This window comes from Tympanuchus pallidicinctus, unplaced genomic scaffold (assembly GCF_026119805.1).
Source record: "Tympanuchus pallidicinctus isolate F22 unplaced genomic scaffold, pur_lepc_1.0 scaffold8, whole genome shotgun sequence".
NCBI lineage: Eukaryota > Metazoa > Chordata > Aves > Galliformes > Phasianidae > Tympanuchus > Tympanuchus pallidicinctus.
Window position 1 is genome coordinate 14,086,348 of NW_026294802.1, and position 24,405 is coordinate 14,110,752.

The 24,405-nt window shown below is 44.6% G+C and overlaps 1 protein-coding gene across 1 annotated transcript in view; it reads left to right on the plus strand.

Annotated features, from left to right (window-relative positions):
• CACNA1I (calcium voltage-gated channel subunit alpha1 I) overlaps nt 1-24,405 on the plus strand; it is a 148,211-nt gene that overhangs the window by 82,035 nt on the left and 41,771 nt on the right. The window contains exons 4-8 of the mRNA XM_052668646.1: nt 538-635; nt 14,464-14,623; nt 16,469-16,784; nt 17,448-17,540; nt 23,208-23,529. Coding sequence (XP_052524606.1) covers nt 538-635; nt 14,464-14,623; nt 16,469-16,784; nt 17,448-17,540; nt 23,208-23,529 — 989 coding nt within the window. The remainder of the gene's footprint in view (nt 1-537; nt 636-14,463; nt 14,624-16,468; nt 16,785-17,447; nt 17,541-23,207; nt 23,530-24,405) is intronic.

Below are 24,405 nucleotides of genomic sequence, written 5' to 3' on the forward strand. Positions count from 1 at the left end.
TTGGAATCCAGCATCTTCTAGTGCTTTCCCAGAGATAGACAAGTTACCTGGGCATCCGCCATACTGGGCAAGGAGAGGAGCAGTGGGCTAAGGGATGCTGAGCTAGGTCACTTCTGTAACCTGCACCTGCTTCTCATGAAGCAAAGCCAACACATTAGTCATAGTTATTTGCAATGCGAGGTTATTTAGGGAGCATACTGTTGGATTGGAAAAACCGAGGTCTAGCATATGTACTAAAATTAGGATTGTTCTCTTTTGGTTGCTGATAAAAAGGAGTGATTCACAGCTATGGGAGAAGCCGTCCCACCTAGCTGAAAATGTTACCTCTTTAAGTAGAGGATTTTACTTCTATGTGAGGTAAAACAGGTTAATATGAGCCTCCTTCAGGGACCTCATCTTGCACCGTCAGAACATCTACAGAAGAGCTTTACAGAGTGGCAGTGAAATTCAGCACCACACTGACTGTGTGAACAACCCTACCCTGTACATCAAGCCAAGATTTTGGGTTGTTTAAACTCTTTCTCTCTTCTTCTGCAGGATGGTGGAGTACTCTCTGGATCTCCAAAACATTAATTTGTCTGCAATCCGTACTGTCCGCGTCCTGAGACCCCTGAAAGCTATCAACCGTGTGCCTAGTAAGTCATGCTTGCCTCTCATATATGGCCAGCTGGGATTGTACATGGTGAATACATGACCAGTAAGGCTCTGTGAGGTGGTGTTCTCCATGCTGGCTTTAGATGCTAAATGAATGGGGGCTGCTGTGTGGTGTGTGCAGGCTTTTCCTTATCATGGGGGAATCCTGATTCTTCCTTCCTCTGCCTCTCTCTTTTTTCTCAAGTCAGCATTGCTCTCACTGCGATCCCGGATGGAGTAAGCAGGCATTGTCACTGTTATTTAACCACAGGAGGTATCGATGAAGGCTTTGGTTGTATCCAAGTGGGTGGAGGGGAGCCAGTGGGCAGGTTGCATGCTGTTGAGGTCCAGGGACTGTAGGAGCTCTGACCTCAGCCTTCTGTTTCACTCCATGTTCTGGCTCTTCTTTGTTCAAAGACAGCGGCTGTTGTGTGCAGCCATGAGACTTTCGGCATTTCTTCCTTACTTTTTTTTCCATCTCACAGAATGACGGGAAGTTTCTTTACTCTTCCCCATAATCTCCTTAATCAGGCATGCTGCAGTGGCTAAGACCTTGCCAGAGCTCTTCTAATCCTTTTCTTGAGCTCAGACTCTCCCTTTTCTTTCCCTGATCTGGGAAAATTTTGCACAGTTGTCCTGCTAGTTTGTATTATACACCTTTTTTTTTTATGCCAAAGTCACTTTCACAATGACATTTATTTGAAGACAGATGTCTGAATGTGTGGCTCCACATCTTGTCCCTCTTGTTGGGTGTGTTTTTATCTCTTGACAATAGCCAGGGACAGTGACTGTTACAAAGTGTGACTGAGGAGCTGAGGCACAGTCCTGCTCACCTGATGTGGCAGAAAGGGAACAGGTGGAAAAGCAGCTGTTTTGGGCACTAACAACACACTCAGGAATTTAATATGTCCACCATGGGGGTGACAACATGGGACCATTTCTCCTGGAAACTGATGGTGAGGTGAGAGGAATACTGTGGAAGCATGGCTTATTCATCCCTCTGGGATGCACAGCTGGTTGTGTCTAGGCAGCTCCATCCTGCTACTGTGCAGTTCACTTTCCTCCCTGCTTCCTAAGGAGTCCTGTGAATCTATGCTCAGAGATCACTTCAAGGCTGATCCCTATTATCAGGATAGACTTAACCTTTATGATGAGTGTAAACATCTTGAATGATGATGAGTCCAACTGACTCCTGTAGACGTCTGCCAAAAGCATGTCAGTCACTGGGCGCCAGTGGTCAGGAGCAAAGCTCGACTGACAAAAAGCCAAGGGCATGTTTTATCCTTATTCATAGCCTGGAACAGCTGGAGTCAGCCCTCTGTTCACAGGTGTTGTGCCTAGGAGGAGTGGTGTAGGTGAGACCAGAACCAGCCCACCAGAGACCTGTTCTGTAGATGTGAAGGCCCCGGAGAGGCTTTCAATCATCTCAGCTGACCTCCATGGAGTGCAAGCCATTGAATTTCCCTAGTGTCCTGACTGTGAAGCTTTTATCAGTATAAAGCTCCACCTGTATGAAATTGATGCTGTTTTAATTTCCACTCTGTGGTTAAACCTTTATGTATCTTTCTCGCTACATAAATCTGTGGTTATATGGAGAGAAGTTTTTGGAAGAAAGACATCCTGCTATTAATTTAAAAAAAAAAAAGAAAGAAAGAAAGAAAAAAAAAATCAGTCCCTGGGAAAGGAAGCATTTACTTGTGGGTTGAAAACTGGCAAAGAGGCTGTAAACAAAGTCTTATGATAAATGGGAATGTGCTGCATTGGAAAAAGGTGCCCAGCGGGGTACGGCAAACATAATTAATAGGACCTTTGGCCACAAATCTTTTTTTAATGTCTTTTTAAAGTTCTTCATTACTGATCTGAGGAAAGAGCTAAGTTTATTAGTGAGATGTGCTGATGATACCAAACTGGAGGAGTCGCAGGTGTGAGCAAAGAAAGAGGAAATAACACAGCTGGAAGCAGAGTGGGATGGAGGTCCTGGTGGAAGCATTCCACATATTTGGGGAGGAGCAGGAGAAAATCCCAAACACAGATACACAGCCATGTTCATGTGACACAATGGGACAACGTGGTCTAGCATTCCCCAGTGGCTATCTCAAAGGGTTTCATGTTATTTTTTTTACCTAAGAAGAAAATGATATCGAGTGTGTAAAGAAAAAGGTGGCTAATGTAGTCCATTATCGTATAGCACTGTGGCAAACGTCCATTAAGGAAGACGTTCTCCACCCAGTTAATAATTAGACTGTGAAGCTTGCTGCCATGAGAAATCTTTCCAGTCCCAGATTGAGACTCAGTGTGGGCACAGTGAGTAAAAGGGGATTGCCCAAGGATGAGTGTTCACACGGTGACTCTTCTGAATTCCAGACTCCCTTGCTTTAAGGTCAGAGCTGATGTTTAGCTGTCAATTATCAGCAATTAATTGCATTTCTTGTGATTCTCAGTAGGATGTGCTACTGAGCATTTCAGAGTTGTAAAGCAGTTTATTACTCTGACCTGCCTCATCATTCCTACACTCAAAGTATACTTAAAGAGTACTAGAGAAAACATGAGTGCCCTGTTTTTTGTAATATGTCTCATACCTTCATTAGCATTCCAGCTTATCTCTTGCTTTCCTGACTACAGCCCCAGGAGTGCTGCCTTTAGGGGTTTTGCCTGAAAATGCATGAAACAACAAATTATGGATTGCTTCTGGTCCTGCTGCCTCGTGATTCAATTTTGCAGCGGTTAGCTGATGTGACAAGCCACTAAACAAGTGTAAAGAAACAAAACACCCTTCAGGTCTGTGTCAGAGGCTTTTTGCTCTGAGCATGCCTGTGTCCTGAGCTGGGGGTGAAATTCTACCTCCATTTATTGTTGTTGTCCTTTTGCAACAGCGCGGCAGGTTGCTAGGTGAGCCATGGCCTTTCTGCCTGCGTCGGGTTTGGAGGAAGGCTGCTTTTGTTTTATTTCTGCCCTCTTTAGAGCGGGGAGTCTGTAGTCATATCTGATCATTTGAATTTCTTTCACTTCTGCTATTATATTTTTCGACGTCGGAGCAGAAAATGTCTCTTTGGTTTGCTCGTTCTTGTCGCGTTGATCTCATGCAAGGAATAGCCTTTGCATTGTGTTTGATGCCTTCCAGTTCCCACTTGCAATTTAGTAACCGATTCATCATTTGGAAGCAGATTACTTCAGCTGAGCACACTGTGCGGAAGAGAAGGAGTCTGTTGCAGAGTGTTGCGTAGCAACTTTATTGAATAGAAAGTGTATACATGTGCTTAATATTTGGTGTGTTAGCACAGTGATGCTTAAGTGGGGAAGTATAGGCATTAGAAATATGTTATATGCTTATTTCTAGCTGTGCAGGAAGTAGAATTTCAGATTTGTGGGAAGATCTGCTTTATATTTTTTATTTTTTTTTTCTCAGAACAAGAATAAGCATTTACCATTCATTTTAATATGGCTTTATTCTGCCTATTTTTAGGAGGTTTGTTTGGATTTCTGATTGCTTCCTATGTTTAGTTATGACAAAGAAGTTTCAAAACAAACAACATCAACCATTCCATTCTAGAAGTATAGAAATAGAATATTTCAACTTTATCAAAACACTTTCCTCTACTACCCTCCTCCCTCTCCTTCTGTCAGATAAAGGAACCATAGCTGTCACAAAGCACAACCCGAAGTGTTTCCATTTAAATGAAATAGCATTTTTTATCAGCAAAACTGCTATGTACAAAACTCTTGGTCTAGCCCTATTTTTCTTTATTATTATGATTACAGTAGCTCCATGGGTCCAAATAGATGAGATTTCTCTATTTTTCTTCTACGGATCTGAGAAATATAAACCAAGAGTTGTTAGTTTAATCTTCTTCATGCTTCAGAGCGGGTGAGTGAGGCTCAGAGAGTGTCACCAGTGATATCAGGAATCCAGCTGATGCCTCCTTAGCCCTGTGCTCATCCCGCAATATAAAAATAGTCTGAAACAGCTGAATTCTGGAGTGGGAGAGGATGGTGTTTTAAATTTTGTGCTTTGAATCTGTACTGTACAATGAGCTACCCGTGTTCAGTGCTGTGACGGTGCTGGAGATGGAGCAGTCTGGCTCTGAACCCCATACCTGGCTCAGGGGAAAAGTGATGACATTTACTTCTCTAAATGTGTTTTTGAAGAACTAATTTCACTGATGAGCATGTGTGAAATTATCTTCTGATGGAGATATATTAGGCTGTAAAACAGTCTCATTCACAGCTAGATCAGACAAAACGGCAAGAGTATTTGATGGACACAGTCCTGCCCTAGAAGTTGGAAATGCAAAGGGATTATGAGAATCCCCTTCTGAGACCCAGTTCTTTACTTCAGATGTCTCAGTCATTCTGAAAGACGACTGTCACCTGTTCTCCTCCAACACTGATTACCTTGTATTGTTTCATTTAACTATTTTTGAGGCTTTTTTTTCCCTCTCATAACTTCTTTTGTGAAGAGGTAAATGAAACTCAGATGTTACTATATTTCCCAAATATTTAAACCTAACCTATCCTCAATTCATATAAAACACTCTGTTTATAATCACATCCCAGTGACATAGAAACCATAATTACAACGGTGTGCAAATGTGCACATGCAAGTTTATCCACACACAAGCATCATCCTGATTAGGATCAGCCTTGGGACAGGAGTGATGTCGGAGGTGGTGGAGTTACCATCCCTGGAGGTATTCAAGAGACATGTGGATGTGGCACTGAGGACATGATTAGTGGGCACGGTGGTGATGGGCTGGAAGTTGGACTAGATGAACTTAGTAGTCTTTTCCAACCTAAATTATTCTATGCTTCTCTCAGACAATACCTACACAGAAGTTAAGAGGCCACAAAGCCCTCTTCATGCCCTAGTTGGACGTGTGTGATTCAAATGCAGCCAGAGATGAAGCTGCCACTTAGTGTGAGGTGTGCTGATCGGGTCAAGCTCAGCCTATCTCTTTCCTTCCCAACCCAATCTCACAGCCAAGTGGAGCGAAGCACTGAAAAGCGCTATGCAATTTATGCCTGGAGAAGGCCATTAGAGAATGCCTTTCCTCAGAGAGGGGGCAGATTGGTGATAGAAAAGAAGTCAGAACCACACTTCCCCCATGTGTGCTGTTCCTTGAGCAGCACAGCTCTTTATCAAGTCAATCAAGACTTAAATCCGACAGAAACTTTTAGGATAGGGAAAATAGCATGGGAGGGAGCAGAGCAGAGTGAGGACAAAAAAGGAGCTGGGGATATGGGAGAGATGCATGAGATGCAAGCAGCAGGGTTTTGGGGGCATGGCATGAAGGCTTTCTCACCCTAGCGTGGTGTGGTGCACCTCTGTGTGTAGGGCAATGTGGAGAACTTAAGCACAGGGAGAAGACAGGCAATCAAAAGTGAAACAAGGGCAAGCACTATTATGAAGTCTATTGATGAATACACCTGATAAATGGGTAAGTCAGTGCTTGCCTGGGGCTTTCTTAACCAACTGACCAGGTTAGTAGTATTGCTGGAGGAAGTCTTCTAGCCCTGAGAACAGGTTCCAATTTTATCTATTTTTGGTCTGATGTCAACATCATTTTTCATGTGTCTTTCACAGTGTTCAGAATATTGCCATGTTTTTTAATGGATAATCATGGTAAATTTGGGTAAAAGCAAAAAGAAAATTACACCTGTGTTAATTCAGCATCATGGCAGAGACCTGGGGAACACTGAAGTGCACAGAATGTACAACTGGTAATGTCTTGTTCTGTGCCACATGTTCTGCCTCTCTTGTTTGTTTGTTTTTTGTGGTCACAGTTCATGGGAGAAAGTAAATTTTCCTTCTCTGAACCAGTCTGCTCAATTTCACTGTTACTATAAACAAGTATTCAAAAGACACAAATTGTACCCTTTTTAAGTCATCATCTGGGTTTAGAATCAAGAGATCTGAATAAAAGGAATAAGAAAATCACAGATTATTTTTATTTTTCCTGTGGTTTGTAGACCTTTAGACACCCGTGACTCAGATCCTGCATTCCTCTTTCTCCCCACAGAAGTGAGGAATAGAAATCTCTTTTTTAATGTGATCTGAGATTATCAAGTCGTAGCAAGATCTCACACCTGAAGGTTAATGCCACACATCTCAAGGCTCTTGATAAAAAACTCAAGAGTTAGCAACAGCACTTTGGGGTCTACTGGAAGTAAAGCAAGCTTGGAGAAAAAGAAACAAAACCACACACGCTCCAAAACAACAATAACTACAACCAAAAAAAACCCAAACCAGTCTTAAAGAGAGCTTCACTGGAATCTTTGTTTCTCCCTTCTCCTCCAAGGGAATCGGCACAGACAGAATTTAAAAAATGCACAACTCCCTTTGTGCCAATTGTGTTGCCTTTCCAAACAAGCTCAGCCTTCAGTAGACACGGTGCTCTCCAAAGCCCAGCCACGTATTTTGCTGCCTAACTGGGAGCTGAGCTGTTTTGCAAAATCTGTCCCGTGGGACCTATCAAGCGATGGATACCATGGAAATGTGAGCAGTAATGACAGTGTATTATCAGGTAAAAGATAATGTCGCATGCACTAATGCAGACTGCGCTCTGCGTGTGTGGGCAGGGCAATTTACAACCACAGCCCAAAGTTCCTTGATCTTTGTGTACTTAGGGCCTGATTCTCCCCTTCGTACACGTTTCGCCTAATGTCACATCGCTGCCTGCAGTAGAAAGGAACATGATTCACTTTAGTGACAGCAAGAGGAAATTAGTGCCGTTAAATCTTAACCAGGAGTTGCATTACCACTGCTTTACATAATATTTTTGCATTATTCTGTCCTACTTATACAAAGCTGGATACGTGTAAGAACTTAAGGGTATTTATAGGAATGATAAAGAGGCTCGCAGCCACAGCACTAGAGTTCATTTTTGTCCCCAGCGTTGTGTGACCCCTGCAATTCTGAAAGAGAAGGTGGAGCTGTATGTTTCTAATGGAATTTTTGCTGACAATGAATGTAATCATCATTGCATTTATAACTGCAAAAAAAGAGTTGATCGGTGAGTGATCAGCAGTGGCAGGTGGTAGTAGGTGTTGATTATTAGATGTGCAGTGCAGAAAAAGAAACAGAAGAAGAAACAGAATGGCAGCAAACCCCCAGAGCCACCTCTCTTAAGAAATAATCCCACAGCTGGCATCACTCTCCAAAATAAGGAGACCAAACCTTGTACAGGTTAATGAGATGGGGGGGGCAAAAAATGGTCTCCTCAATGCAATGGTCTCATGGCTTAGGTTGAAGGAGACCTTGTGCCATGGGCAGAGCTGCCACCCAGCAGCTTAGGTTGCCCAGGGTCCCATCCAACCTGGACTTGAGCCTCCAAGGATGGGACACCACAGCTCTCTGGTCAGCCTGTGCCTAACCAGAGTCTGTGTAAAGAGTTTCTCTCTAACAACTAACCTAAATCTCTCTTTTAGTTTAAAGCCTTTCCCCCTTGTCCTATCACTATTAGATGGTAAAAAGTTGGTCCCCCTCCTGCTTATGAGCTCCCTTCAAGTACTGGAATGTCTTATGTCACTGGTTGCGTGGCTACCAGCAATGTTATGGTGGCACTTACTGCATGTGAGTATCAGTGGTGGAAGGGCTTTGAGCTGAGCTCACTGCTATCTGCTAACCTTAGCTGGGCTCAGGGCATCCATCGTGGTATGAAGGTGCAGTAGGGTCGTGTTAATAACCACGCTAAAGCAAATTAGCTTTTTCAAGGTTGTTGACACTTCTGCACACTCAGTCTCACTAGGAGGAACCTATTTCCCAGATGTGCCTCTGTCATTTGATGGGTAGGTAGGAAGGGTTCCGGAATATCAAGATTCAGCCCTGGCACCTATGCCCCTTCAGTGTGCTGAGCATTGTAGCTAGGCAGCTTTACTCTCTGTTTTGGCTACTTCAGGCTTAAGCTGAAAAGTACTTTAAAGGTAAGGAGTAATGATACTTAATGCTTGAACTTGATGCAACATCCTTAGGGGAGACAGGGCTTGATGTGCCCATGCTGCTGAGAAAATGAACAGCAGCTTTTTATATCAGCTGAAGCTTTATAAGTTCTGGAAATGTCATGCTTTGATATTTTCTGTGTCTGTGGTCAAGCTGAGGAGGTACAAAGATTTGGATAACTGGAGCTTAGGCCATCAGCAGGCTGAATGGGATGAGGGCTGTAAGCCAGACAGAGGTGCAAGAAAGCTTTGCTTGTTGAACAGGGCATTGGTGAGGGACCTAGTGCTACTCCTAAAGCACGGGTCATGCTGGCAAGTGTTATGGGAAGTTCTGTCTGGATATTAATAATGATTTCTTCTCAGAATGAGTGGTGAGGCATTGGAACAGGCTTCCCACTGAGGTGGTGGAGTCACTGTCCATGGAGGTGTTCCAGAACTGTGAGGATTTGGCACTGAGGGACATGGTTAGTGGGCATGATGGGGATGGGTTGATGGTTGGACACTTCTAAATGCAGATAATGCTTTACATTTGTGCCTGTGGCAGCTGTCTTTTCCTTAGCAGCAAAGCTGGCTAAAAAAACCACACAATACATCGTGCATCATATGCCAATACAGTGTGCATTATCTAGGGTTTGTTTTATCTGGATCAGGGCAGATATCTGGGACTGTCTCCTGCAGCACTGGTACAAAGCAGAGGGTGATGGTCTGCAGTGTTTGTGTACCTTTAACAGCTTGAGAAGAAAATATCAGGCAGCACATTGTGTCTGTGCAGGTGATGGAGCATAGACTGAGGGGTGTCCTCCTTGGAGATCTCCAAAACCCATGTGGGCATGGCACTGGGCACCCTACTGTGGGTGTCCCTGTTGAAACAGAGTTTGGACCAGATGGATAAGACATATCTACTAACCTCAGCCATTCTGTAGTTCTGTGAGAAGTCTGGTGGGGCTGCCCATTGACCATTGTGGCTGAGCTCATCTCACCCACACATGTCTTTGCAGGAGAAGCATCGATTAGGAGCAATGCAGCAAAGGGAGCATTGTCCTGGCTGGCAAGGGAAGCTATGAGTTATGATGATGGTGGAATTGGCAGTGCGCCTATAGCTGATGACTTTCTCTTTGCAGTGATTCAGACCCATGTTTTCACTGATGTAAATGAAAGCAATGTGTTAAACAGCAGTTGAGTGCAGGATCAGCAAGAAGTCAGTGAGGAGGGTCACAAGCTGGAGCGCCAGCTTGCACTGTGTGCACAGAGATTATGCACAGGGAAATCTTGCCAGCCTCATGCTATCTGGGTGGACTGCCATGCATCCTGGGGTGGGGAGGAAGGAAAGGAGGCATGCTTGGGCAAGCTGCCTGGCTGAGGGACAGAGCAATGCTTCAGGCACTCTGCAGAATGTCCTGCCAGTTATGATCATAAGTACTGATGGAAACAGATTTGCTTTTGCTCCAGATAAAATGACAATCGGTGGCTTGGCCCATGATGCAAATGATCATAGAATCACAGAACCATTAAGGTTGGAAAAGACCTCTAAGATCACCTGGTCCAACCGCCAGCCCACCCCCACCATGGCCACTGACCACATCCCTCAGTGCCACATCCACACGGTTCTGGAACACCTCCAGGGATGGTGACTGCACCACCTTCCTGTGCAGCCTGTGCCACTGCAGCACCACTCTTTCAGAGAATGAGTCTTTCCTCATATCCAACCTGAACCTCCCCTGGCACAACTTGAGGCCATTGCTCCTTGTCCTATCAAAATGATACCAGTGCTGAGCATTGTGTTCTTCTCTATCTGGTTTCATCTAAGGAAGGATTGTATCAAACTGTCTAGGGAGGGATCAAAATCCTCAGAGATGGGTGGAGTAAAAGAATTCTGAAAGAGTTGGATTTCTCACCCTATCCTGATCATCATTCAGAGCACCTTCATTTAGTGCTATGGAAAGAAAACTGCAGGTCCTCAGTCCAGCAAAGAGACCAGTGGAGAGAAGGCAAAGTACAGTGAGCTGGGACAGGGACAGTGGGCAATTGGGCACACCTGCACGTGCAGGGCTGGTGGCCCTGCTGGGATCTTGCCTCCTCCCCAGCCCTGCTCTGCCATATGCTGGGTGAGTCTGCCTAGGGAAGCTTCAGCTGTGGCAGCAGAGCTAATCAGAGCTGACAGTGAATGTCTGGAGGGAGTGAGAGTTGCTGTAGCATCTGCAGAATTTGGTAGGAAGAGCCTCTGGATGCCGGCACTCCTCTCCCTTCCTATCTTTTGTCACCCCTGAGACCATCTCTGCTGTGCTTGTAGCCTTGCTGCAAAGGGTGGGGTCACATCACGCTCCTTTCCCCACCCCTCATACTTGATTGTGGGCACGGGACATCAGGGATGGGTTTTTCTGAGGCCCATTTATGTACACCTGGCTGTGAGGATCCTTCCTCAGATGCCTACAGCTGATGTCAGTGTTGTTTCCTACTTTCGACTGGCCTCCTTGTGAGGGTGAGCATGGAGGAGAAAAGGCCTTTCAGAGCCCACACCTGGTACTCATGAATATTTCATGTTTCTAGCTTTTCTTCTCCACGAAGAGCAAAACCTTTTCATATTTGATGCCCTGGGAGCCCTCTTGGTTGCTGAATGTTACTTCATCAATGGAAACCTCCCTGCTTTTCTATTGGACTGCCTGGCCCCCTATTCCTTTCTCTTCTCAAGGAATGTTTCCTTTCTTTCTTTCTTTCTTTCTTTTTTTTCTTTTTTTTTTTTTTTTTTGTAAAGGTTGTTTCAGAAAAGGTCACTGTCCTTTTCATATTCCCTTCTTGCTGTGAGCCAGCATGTATTCTGCTCTGCCAATGGTAAAGGAAAAATGGCAATGTGGGGAAGGGCAGCAGTGGGAGAGGGGAAGGCAGGTGGGGATTGCTGTGCATGGGTGCTGTGGAGTGGTAGAGAGGCAGAGAAGGGATGTATTCACAGCACAGAAAGATAAAGGGGGAGAGGCAGCAGCAGGACTTGGCTGAAAAATTGTGAAGAACTGGCTTTCCAGTGCCTTCTAGAAGCTGTTGCACAGAAAACACTGATGTCGCCATAGATGGGGGCTGTCCAGAACAAGCCCACCGTGGTTCTCCAGGGCAGGATGCTCCCAAAGCTGTGCTGACAAACATGCTGCCATCCCTGCCTTGCCTTCTGTCAATTTCCATGGCTCTGTGGTTGCTTTGGAGACAGTGTCGTCTCAGGCAGGTTCTCCAATAAATCACCATGTTCCATTCTTAGGCTCCTCAACCTTTATCTCTCTTTTCCCCACACACTGTGAGTGCTTGAAGGACCAGAAACCATTTGCAGGGACCCAGGTCAGGTTGTACAGACCCTTCCTGCCTGTGGAAGCACTGAGACACCTGGCAATGGGCCTCTCACTTTGGAGACCCACAGCAGATGGCCCTGTACGGCTGCCAGACCGGTCTACTCCTGTGCAGGGCCAAGGGACTCAAAATGGGTTCCCAGAGCAATTGTTTTGCAGTTTAGACCAAGAAGGGAAAAAACGTTTTGCCCAAAGTGAAGCAATGTAAGTTGTCAAGAGGCTGGTGGTCCACAGGAGAGTTACAATTTCTGCTTGGATGGGTGTAGCTTCAGCGTTCTTTCTTCTACCCACAGTCACTGTCCATGGGCAAGGAAGGATGGGCAAACGAAAACTGGGTTTTGTTTAGATTTAGAAATGAAACCTACCAGTGCTGAAATTCTTTGTGATGTGGAAAAGATGCCAAATGCTGGGGTCACCTGCCTGGTAATTGGGCTGTAGACCCAGGAAAGGGTGCATGAGGGCAATGGCTGTGATTCTGGAGCTGTGGATAACTCAGTCCTGTATCATCATAAGAATCTACGAGAGTCAGAAAGAATATATGGTTAGGCAGGATGCTTTCAAGGAAAAAGCATGCAAGTTTTGCAAGTCATTGACAAACAAAATCAATCTTTGCAAAATCAGCCAATCCTGATACAACTCATGTTTGTCTGTAAGATCCCCGAGGGATGTCTGCTCTGCATTTCAGCTGAAGGGCAATTTCATTCTTCCCACCGCCCCTGCTTGAGATGAGATGGAGCTAGCATCAGCTGCCTTGAAAAACATCGCTGTCTCTTACAGCGTTACTGGCACTGCTTCCTGTGTTACTTGGCTCTCCCTCATGTACTGACCAGGGCAGTTTATGGGAACTAGTGATCTTGTGCTGTGAAGCAGCATTAATTCTGGTAACATGCTGCACTGCAGTGAGGGTGTGTGGCTGTAGAGCTGAAGTGATGCAGAGCATGTTGCTGCAGAGCATGGCAGGTCATGGAGACAAGCAGCAGAGCAACGTGTCTGTGCTGTTGGGCTTTGTATGGTGACAGATCAGAAAGCCATCAGTGACTCATGACATGTCTGCGATCCCCAGCGAGTGGCTGGACTGCTGATGTTACTGATGTACTGTCTAGAAACTGCCATAGCTGGTGACTGGTGATACAGTTGGGCAGCCAGGCAAGGAGGACTTAGCAGCTGCCCCATAGCCTGGCCTTAGCCGTCCCCTGGAGGAACTGATACTGTCACTTCTTCTCCTTCATAATCCGTCCTTAAACATTTTTTCCTCCCTACACATTATGTCCTTGCAAATATCACTCCTGCCTATCCCATCCCCAAACATTCCCTCTTGACCTAAACCAGACTGACATCCCTTTCAAAGCACCTTTTCTTTCCCCTCCCCTCCCCTCCCCTCCCCTCCCCTCCCCTCCCCTTCCTTTCCCTTCCCTTCCCTTTGCAACAAGAGCAGCTGGAGAATGGAGACATCCTAATGCACAGCATCATGTGGCTAATTACTTGATGCTGGGCATACAGAGGGGATTAACTTGTGCCTCAAAGGGCTGTCAGTGAAGCCTAATCTTATCTTCCCCTCCTCTTTCCCCTTCCGCTGCCATCTGAAGTAATGAACTGGTTATAAATACCTAATTAGCTAATTATTGGCTGGCCTACATGAAACATTTTCAGTGAAGGAACTCCCTGGCAACCCCTCTGCGGTGGAGAGCAGAGACAACTGCAGGGGTGAAGGTGGTACAGTGATGCTTGGAAAGATTTCTAGGCTTTTATCATCCCTGGAGAGCAGCAGAAAAGTCATTAGCACCATGGAGAAACAAGTCTTTCTCATCCCTACTTCTAGCTGTATGAACTGAAGAGACGGGGAAGAAGTAAAACCAGAGAAAGAATTCATTAGGTGATTTAACAAAAGAAAAGAGGGGATGATTTTAGAAACATTTGCACCGGCCAGAGGTGGTGTGCTGGCAGACTGTGAGCTGTGCCTACTGCCTGTATGCATCAGCCCTGCTTGGGAAGGATGGTTAGCCAAGAGAGGAAAGCGTTTGATGAGACTGCCACTGAGAAGACCAGTTTATTCCAATCTGTGTGTGCTGTAGAGGTCCATCTCACTGGGCAGGCTGGCCTTGGGCCAGCAAAATTCTCACAGGTTACACAATGCAGTCATCATGCTCTGACGCCAAGCCATCTGAGAATGGGGTCACTGAGCTGCTGTCCACATTTGGGACGGTGTTTTCACTCCATTGCCTTTCTGCAGAGAAAGGGGGAGGGGGAAATATCATTTATGTGGCTGATGGTGCTGAATGTCTCATTCCCTTTTCTTCTCAGTGTTGCAGATGGAGGCCTAGGGTTAAGAGATCACGGCATCTCAGCAGCTCTGCTGGCTGCCTGTCAGCAGGGGTTTCGACAAGAAAGGGCAATGATCATAAATCTAGTCCAACTTGGGCGGTAATTAATTTCCAACACTCTGCTTTTGTTTTTATGTAGCTTTTTTTTTTTGTCTCTTAATTTTTTCCTGGCTTCCCTCTTTCCTTCCTCTTCTCCCTCTCCCTCCGTCCTACACTTGCTCCTTCTGGTTCTTTTCCACCTGCAGGCATGCGCATCCTTGTGAATTTGCTCCTGGACACCTTGCCCATGCTGGGGAACGTCCTCCTGCTCTGCTTCTTTGTCTTCTTCATCTTCGGCATCATCGGGGTGCAGCTGTGGGCTGGGCTGCTCCGCAACCGCTGCTTCATGGAGGAGAACTTCACCATGTGAGTGCCTGAGAGATGATGTCCCTTTTTGTTTCTCCCAAAGGTGTTTCTCTTTCTTCTTCCCTTCTCTCTCTGCTTCTGCTGTCTGGCTCTCTGCAAACTGCTTGCTCCAAACCAGAAGCATCTGGTTTTAGTTCATCTTCACAGTGCATAGATGCCTTGGCACACTGGGATTCGGCTAGGCAAAAGTCAACAAAATTGCCTCTTCCAGCTCCTTATCCCAGAAATAGCTGATATTCAGGAACGCTTCTCTTCATAAGACAAACAGTCTTACAGAAAGCTATACTGCTGTCTGATGCCTGCAGGGACACCTTTGGCACCTCTGGGTTGGAGCTGAGATCACTGTTTGGACATAGTGCTTCACCTCCAGATGCTCTCAAGGGAGGGGGGGAAAATCACTGAAAAAGCAGCAAACTTCCCATATGGAAGAGCCACGAGAGAGGATGGAGATGCTGGGAGAAGTGTCCCTCAGCAGAACACAGCTCCTCCTGTTGACTTGCAGGCTTTAAAATGTTTTCTTAAAACCACATACTAATTCCAGATTCTTGATCATTTTAGACTGCTTTAAAAAAATCTGTAGATCAATTTAAACTGATTAAATAGTTCTGAAGCTTTAGACCATCTCAAATTGGGGAAAAAAAATCAGTGCAAAAACATGATCTGCAGAACAGCAATGGGGCTGGGGAGTAGGAGCTGCTTAAAGCAAGCGTTTACAGTGTTTATATATTCCTTTGGGAGAAAAGGATGTTTAGGATGATTGGCCTTTATGTAAATCAGAGTGGTACCACTTTAATGAGTGTAATTAAATCCAAACAGAGTCGATGTAACTGAGAAGTAGACTGGAGCTATGGGCTGCAAAGTGACAGATACTGAATAATCTTTGGCTGACCATTACTAGAGAAACAAAGACTGCGGGCAGCCAGTTCACAAGTGACGTGGATGTGTAATGACAGAACTTTGTGGTTTAGTACCAGTTAGCTCAGAATGGGAGGCCTCTTCTCTTTTCGTTTTTCTTTTTTCATCAACACCTGTCCCCTTCCAATGACCCGCAGTGAAAAAGTCTGCATTCATGCAATGTGAAGGCTGCATATTGTACCACTGCAAGGAATGCAAGTGCACCACATAGAGTTTAATGGAAAAATTTAAATCTCCATCTTTCATATCCTCATCTTATCTCATCTCCAGCTAGGCAAGCATAGATGATTTTAATTATTCAAGCATTTGGAAGGTGCCTGCATTATTTGGAAAAAAACATGTGAACTTGTCATTAAACATTATACCAATAATGCTAACTGTCAAGGAGGAGTCAAAGTTAAGGTTAAGTCAACTTCATCTCTGCAGTACCTGATTTTAAGGTGTTGCTGTGCAATCTTGATTATGCATGAACTGGATTTTTTATTTAATTTTGCTGGAAATACAGAAGGTTCAGAGCCAAATGTTATAAAACATGTCCATCAGTGGTTACATACACAGGCACACTATGTTAAAGCCCAATGAATGTCCTTAATATCATTGCATCTGATTTAGCTTTGGTGCTAATGGGGAGAGTGATCAGAATGCAAATGCCTGCATTTCAACCTGTATTTATCTCCATGCAAGCAGATTTTGTAATTTGAGGTGGGGTGGTGTGGTGGAGGACAGAACTCTGAAAATGGAGGACTCGCCCCTGGAAAATCACTGATTTCCAGGAGCTCTGTCCTTCTCTTTTCTTGAGGAAATAAACATAGAAATCCTTTACTTGCTACCGTTCCTATGTCAGAATGGCAGCTCCCAGCTCTATCAATATCACTGGTGAGAAAATATCTGCTACATTAAGTTTAGAGACTTTTTTTTTAATCCTTACAGACAAGGTGACATTGTCCTGCCCCCGTATTATCAGCCTGAGGAAGATGATGAGATGCCCTTTATCTGCTCACTGTCAGGAGACAATGGAATCATGGGCTGTCATGAGATCCCGCCCCTGAAGGAACGGGGCCACGAGTGTTGTTTGGACAAAGATGATTATTATTACTACAACTCAGTCCGGCAAGAGTTCAACGTCAGTGGCATGTGTGTCAACTGGAACCAGTACTATAACGTGTGCCGTACCGGCAATGCCAATCCGCACAAGGGTGCCATCAACTTTGACAACATTGGGTATGCCTGGATTGTGATATTTCAGGTAAGATCTTCCTAACAAAGCTCAAGCTGTTTTTTTTTTACAGCCCAGTCTTTCTTTGTTCCCATGATGGTTTCTACAGGGTGTGATGCAGCTGCAGAGAGAAAGGGGCATTGCAACTATTTTGGCAAGTGAGAACAAGTGCTCACCACAAAGTGTTCCTGAAGACAGGTAGGGATGTAGAGTTGTTCCAGGCACTGAAAGGGGCTATGCCTTTCAGGTTGATGTGTTCCTGTTTTCATACAGATCACTATAGCAAAGAAGTCTTTTTTTTTTTTTTTTTTAAACTACCAGCACTCATTGCAGATGGGAGCTAAAATCCTTGCTCTTTTTATTTTCCACCTGCTGTACTCAGTGTCCAGTATGAGGGACACAAAAACTTGCTGTGGGTTTTCCCCTGCTGTGATCCAGGGAAATGAACTATTTTAATGAAATATTCCTGCTGTGGACTAGCATGATCTCACAGGCTTTGACAGTATGCCAGTGTCACCAAGCAGTACCATGCTGATTTCCTGGAATGGAAATTTGGCCTCCTTGAAAGGACTTTTTGTTTCTCACCTTCCTTGGAATACAACAGCCTTGCCAGTATCTGCCTGTGTATACTGAGAAATGAACTCCGGATGCCCATTTCCCTCCTGATTCTCTTTTTGTTTCTTGATTTTGCAGGTGATCACACTGGAAGGGTGGGTGGAGATCATGTACTATGTGATGGATGCCCATTCATTCTACAATTTTATCTACTTTATCTTGCTGATAATTGTAAGTATAATACTTGCTGTGTCTCAGCATTGCAAGCTAAGAGCCTACAAAAGTCAGATATTAGGTCAACACAGAAACTGGCTATCTGGATTTCTTCTTGGAACCTCAGGAATCCAGCTTGAGGTTTCTAACCAAGATTATATGGCAGAATCATGTACTTGTGACCCAGGTTCTTCCTATTCACTCAAAGAAATATGCTCAGGATTGAAAATCAACACCAGTGTAGGATAATGTGCTCATTCAACACATCTCTTAAAACAGTAGCCCCAAAAGTAGAGAAAACCATTTCTTCATCTTTATTCCAATTTCTTCTTTTATGTATTTGAGTCATTCCTCAAGAGCTCATTCCTCATTCCTGTTTTGTGGCTTCTGGCAGCACCTGGATTCTTCAGATTCAGGGTCTCAAATTCAGATTTTGTCAGATTTTTGGTCTGTCATGCTGAATTACTTCCTCACTGTGAACAAGAAGGAGCTGCTGTTCCCAAAGTGACATCAGTCCAACATAAACTAGCTGTGTGAGATCATTTGTGGCTGATGGAGACGGAAGGAGAGCGGTGTATCAGTGATAAGAACTTCATAAGCAGTTTGTGAGCACTGTGGATTTATACATGTTAAGGGTGAAGGTGGCTGTTTTATTGTAAGGAGATTTGTTGTTTGTGCATGGAAGGAGAGCTGACAAATACCATTGCCTTTTCCCTTCCTCAGGCCTCTTCCCATGTGCAAATAGATTTCCTTGGGAGGAATGCCATGTTTCTAACAAGGAAGAATTTCCCATATTTATGAAGACTTGCACTTGATACTTTCAATTTTCCTATATGGGGACCAAAGTCAAAAGTAGAAAGGAAGAACTCAGAATGTATTGTGGGAAGTTTAAAATGTACATAGTAAATGCAATTCAGTTCTAGGTCACTTCACCAGTAAAGACCTCAGTGTGTATCTCCAAAGCCTACATGCTCTTAGACGGACTGTTAAATGGACCTGGCTCAGATTTTTTCTTCGTCTACTATTTGTCCTACATAGTCACGATCTCCTAGAAACAGATATTTATAAGCAGTTGCCAATAACATTAACAGACTTATGTGGCATAGGATCTAGTTTAAATTTGGACTGGTATGTCATTATTTGAGAGCAAACAAACTTTAGAAGTTTCTGGGAGAAATTCTGTAGACTGTATGTATGGGGAGTGAGACAAGAAGAAATCTGCTGGTCCACCGAGGCTGAAGGCCTTACGAAAAAGCTGAATCTTCATGGTATCCCCTGTTTCTCCCCACCTCCTGATCTTCTACTATCACAAGGAAAAGAAGAGAAAAACAGAAAGGTCACCTGTTCCCTTGGGTTGAAGCATGAGCCAGGACAGCAAAGGTGAAATGTGCCTTGCTGCTTTTACTTTGAGTCTGTAGAGTCCCAGTGAGGACAATCTAGAAACATGATTGCGCAGGATGGGTGGGGAGCTCTCCCCAGCTCTATTCCCAGAGCCAAACCAAACATCCACTGCTTTTTGTGAATCCAGAAAACAATTATTTCCCTTATAGTTTCTTCAGATCTCCAACTACACAACCAAGATTTAGGACCTACTTTATTTCTTTTTTGCTTTGAGCAGCATGGCCAGGATACCTATATTTCTGTAACACGTAGTTCAGCGCCGAATTCACTCCCAGCCTCCCATGCCATCTCTCCCAGAGCCAGTGTTTGACCTTTGAGATGGGCATGTCTGTCTCCTGAAGGCCAGTTTCAAAAACTGCGCCCTCTGGCCCCACCTCTAAAGTACATAAATTCTGATGGCATATTTTTGGATTGGAAACAGGAGCATCCTTTAGTGTTGGCTCAGCTCATGTGTATTCCCAGTGACTCAAACTTTGTCTCTGAATTTGCAGGCAGCTGAAAACCCTCAATTAAACACTCCACCTGAGATTTTACTGTGGAGTGTCATTGACATTTCTAGTCACGCCCTCCTCATTTGCAGAAGCCATGTAGGTTTATTTCCATCAAACACTCAGAACATAGGAGCTTTATGCTAGGTAGGATATTTCCTTCGTCTTTGGTGGAGTTACACCAAGAAAAGATTTAGCATTTCTGTTACTTTTATTTCACATATAATGCCATGTTTCCCATATGCTGTTACAGCACTTAGCAAAACCACAATGTGAACTTGCTATCTCCTGGTGTCATTTCTCCTCCAAGCTGTCTTATAGCAATGACATTCCCTCTTTAAGTCTTCTGAAGCACAGTCCTTGTGGCCTTCATCCTGCCCTCCTTCTCCACAGTTGAGAGGCCTGGCTCTCTAAACAGGATTGCTTTGGCAGCCATAGTTCAAGTCTTGACTCTTTCCTTTTCCACATAAGGCTTAGCCTTAGCTCAAACTCATTCTTCTAGAGCCAGATCTCCTCAGCCTTCTCCTTAGAGCTATGTTTTCATTGGTGACTTCTGCCTTCCTCACAGATACACCTTCTAACATCTGCATAAGGGCACTACTTGTTAAGCACATCAGGCAGAAAGAAAGCTCCACCACCAGGGTATATTCACATCATTTTCTAGGACTCCTGCATTGATGTAGTCCCTGAAGAGAAGAGCACCAGCTGACCCTGGCACTCAGAAGGGCCTTGCAGAACAATCTGGTAAATACATTTGTGTATTTGGGAAATAACTTCCTGGTCTTGCTGGATTCCAGGGAGCTGACATCAAGGAAGGCTTACTTTTCTTTCTTGCATCAATTACCCATTTCAGTCTTCATCCTTGAAGACCAGTGTTCTGTGTGTCACTGCTCCATTACTTGCCCACTAGCATTGCTTCTGAACTACAGGCTCTTCTTAGGTTCTCATCCACATAGCGATACTCTGGCCTCCTTGAAGTGCTTACATGTGTGGGCTTCAGAAGACAACCTGATTATTCAGCAGTAAGCAATAAAAATAATGGGCAAGTAAGTTAGCATCTCTAACACCAATCAATTCTTACTAAATACTGCAGAGGCAGAGATCAAGCCTTGGGCTGAACAAAGCCAAGATCAGCTCAATCAACGTATGATTTGGTGTCAGAGCTGAACCAGATGACTGTGTGGGGCTTTGAATCAATGGTCTCCTGGTTCTGTCAGACACTTTGACTCCGTGTCAGACACTAGTGATCTCTTTGCTCAGCCAGCTGAGATGGATCACTCAATTACAATCCATCTGGGACCTTTCCTGCCCTTCTGCTAAATTGGAGGCAGAGTCAAGCTCAGTAGAACATTGGGTTTGTAGACTTGCTTGTCCTCTTAAGGATCAAGCAATCTCTGTTACTTTGTGTCTGATGTTTCTTGCTAGGATGTTCAAGGAATGGGGGCTCTTTGCCATAATCAGTCCTCGCACTCCTCGCCTTTCCTGTTGTCAGTGGGAGATCACAGTAAACAGTTCCTGAGAGGACAGGGCTTGGCGATATAAACCTGAACCCCTCTCAGGTTTCAACCTCAGGCTTACATCATGATCCTGCTGAGGTCATCTTGTTGCACTTGGCTTCTCTGCATGTCGCCTAGAGAGAAGGTGTTGCAAACTTTAATTGGCTGTTCTTTTTCTGGAGGTGCTGGAAGATGCAAAGAAGATGCAAAATTGTGACCAGGAGTGTCACAATTTGCATTTCAGAAATGCATAGAGAGCATCCAACTCCCAAACCAACTCTGCTTTACTCAGAGTAAGCCTGAGGAAATAACAGAAGAGAGAAGCCTGTGAGAGGGTCATGTAGTGCTGAGGGAGAAGAGGGCAGGAGAGCACAATGGAGGAGGATTCACACTCCCAGTTATACCCTCATCAGTGAAAACGTGGAAGAGATCATGGACTACAGGAATCCATGGGGGAAAGAGAAGGGATCAGAATGAGGTGTTGTTTTCCTTTTCAAGGCTATGCTCTGAAGCTGAAGGGAAAATAAGCTTCATTACTGAGAAAGGCTCAGTGATGAAGGGGAACAGAATTAGAACAACTTTGAAAGGTGCTGAGAGGAGGAGAATAAAAAAAAAGACCATTATTTTGAACTGATTTATCGTCCTTATTCTGAATCTGATTATAAGGGCTTCATATTTGAAAGGTTTATTCAGATTCTAGCAGAGATGTCTCCTCTTTGAAATACGAAGAGCCAAGGTATTGAGCCTCCAGCTAGAGTGGCTGGGCACCTGTGTGCAAGAGAAAAAGATGTCCAAAGGCACAGGTTTGTGGGTACAGTGGCAAAGTCTATACACTGAGGGGTAGGCTTCATGGGTTGGTAAAATTTGCTGGGGTGCTTTCAGGAAAAAATAAAACACACCACTTTTTCCATGCTAGAGAGTTGGGATCTTCATATCACCCAACTTTCTTGTCCTCTCCCCTTCACTGTGTTGTATGAAGGAGAGCACATGTCAAAAGATAGAGGCAGGACTGGATCCAGCTCTGAGTCTGAGCTGTCTGCTTGGAAAGGAGAGACATGGAGATGAAGCTGGGTCCTGGGCAAGTCATATAGGAAAAACACAGTGCAAAGATGTCCCTTGGAAGAGACACCCGATCCAGAGAATGCAGAAATCCCAAGGCAGAGGTGCCTCTCCTCCTAGGAGCTGCCCCACAAGGCCCATATCAGAGCAATGCAGGTGTGTGATCTTTGTTCAGAAATCACACCCTACATTTTCTCAATGCCATATTGCTACTTACAGCTCTGCGGGGAGTAGCCACCAATCACAGCATCATCACATTTGAGTGCAGTGGAAAGATTTCCTAGTGGAGATTAATCTGTAATTTCATAATACACAACATGGAGAGAGAGATATTCACTTCCAGATCTCTCAGCACCAAGAACTGTCTCAGTTTTTCAGCTAGGAAAACTGAGGCAAAGAAAGTTAAAGGGGAACTTGCCAGCGTATAAAATAAGCCTAGTAGACTTTTGGCTTTCATGGGGAGAACTAGATCTTGGGCTTTTTATTTCTGAGAAACGGGGGAGTGGGCTGTGGTTGTTTTTGTACATTAAATTGAAAACTGAAAAAGACTGGAAGACAAATAAAATAATAGAAAATACGTGCCTGGTAACAAAAGATTCAGAAGAATAGAAATCGAGGAAGGAAGTATTGTTTTGACAGATTGTTTGGTGTCCTTCTCAAAATCATTAGTTTTTGCAAACTTCTCTGGTTTCAAGAGCTCATTCATTTCAGCAAAGTTAATCTCCCTGTATAGTGAATTAAGGCGTAAATAACAGAAATAAATAAAATTCTCGAGAACACTGGCATGTCTTCCAAGAGCTCAAAGCAATAAATGACAACACATGATTTTTCCAGTACTAAAAAAGTAAGCAGAGGAGAAAGCAAGCCAATACAATCCTCCATCTCCCACCTTCTGTTTAACACAAAGGAGAGGGAAAGAAAAGCCCAATTTTCATCAAATGCATTGTAGGTAAGTTCTAAGCGACTTGCGGAAGTTCCTAAAGCCCATCAGAAGAGCCAAAAATTGGGCTTCTGCTTGCTGAATTTCAGTTCAGAGGTCTAAATTCTGCATGGAAGTGACACTGAGGGATCTCTCAAGACCAAGCTCAGCCAGTCCTGACTCCCTCTGAAATCCCATCTCTATAACAGACTGGTGTTAGCTCTTGTTCCTGTTCTCCTTCCTCGCCTCTCCCTTCTTTCCTCCTCCTACATGTTCTTCTTCACAACAACATTACCTGTCCGTCTTTCTCCATTGCTCCTAGGTGGGCTCCTTCTTCATGATCAATCTGTGTCTGGTGGTCATTGCCACTCAGTTCTCAGAAACCAAGCAGCGGGAGCACCAGCTTATGCAGGAGCAGCGGGCCCGGTACCTCTCCTCCAGCACCGTTGCCAGCTACATGGAGCCCGGAGATTGCTACGAGGAGATCTTCCAGTATGTCTGCCACATCATGCGCAAAGCCAAACGCCGCACGCTTGGGCTGTACAACAGCATACAGAGCCGGCGCCAGGGCCACGTGGAGCCGAGTGATGCCCAACGAGGTGCCAACAGGAAAAAACAGAGGCACTACAGTAAGGATTGCACGGGTAAATCTGAAAATGTCAATAGTGGAAATGGGTGTGTAACTGGGAGCATCTCCATCTGCTGTATTTCCAAAGGACTTTGGTCTACAAAGCATAGAGTTAGAATTAATGCTGATAATTGAGCTTGAGGTCATGGGTAGTGCACCAGGCCAGTAAGATGGGAGTGACCAGCAAGAGTGGGAATGGAAACAGAGATGATCAATCAGAAATGCTGGAAACACAGACCTGAAACCATAATGGACAACATTAAAGGCACCGACTGAGGCTTGGAAAGGGCTCCAGGTCTGGAAGGGCAGCAGAATGATCACAGCCAGGGAGAGAGATGTATTAGGGGAGTATGAAGGAGTGTTACTAAGGATTGTACTGAGTGACACAGCATGTCTCCCAGAGCTCTCCTCCAAAAGTGAGTTTACAGGTGAGAAGTAAAGGCAGTAGAATTGCAGTAGTGTCCCCTGAGCCAAGGGAGAAGAGCATTACTGAAGTCAGTTTGATGCGCTACGGCAATGGAGACAATTTCTCTTGATGGGGGCACATCCTGTTGTGTAAAATTAGACATGAGATACAATTTAAATTGGATTCCTGGCCTGAAAAGTGACTGTAAAAATGGTATTATAGAGTTAGTATTAACTGCCTGCTGATACCTATCGTAAGAAATTCTCTCAGTTAACAAGCGAAAAGATGGATTTTCCTTCAACTAGTCTTGCATGCTCAGTCTTTCATTTTCTTTACCTGCTAGGAAGAAAGTTTCTGCAGTTAATGAATTAATTGATTAATCCCTCCAGTGTCTGTTTGATCTTCCAGGAACAACTGGAGGTTTGAGGAACTTGGTTTTCTCACTGAAGTCAGCAAATTGTTCTCATTCAGAGTGCACTGACTATC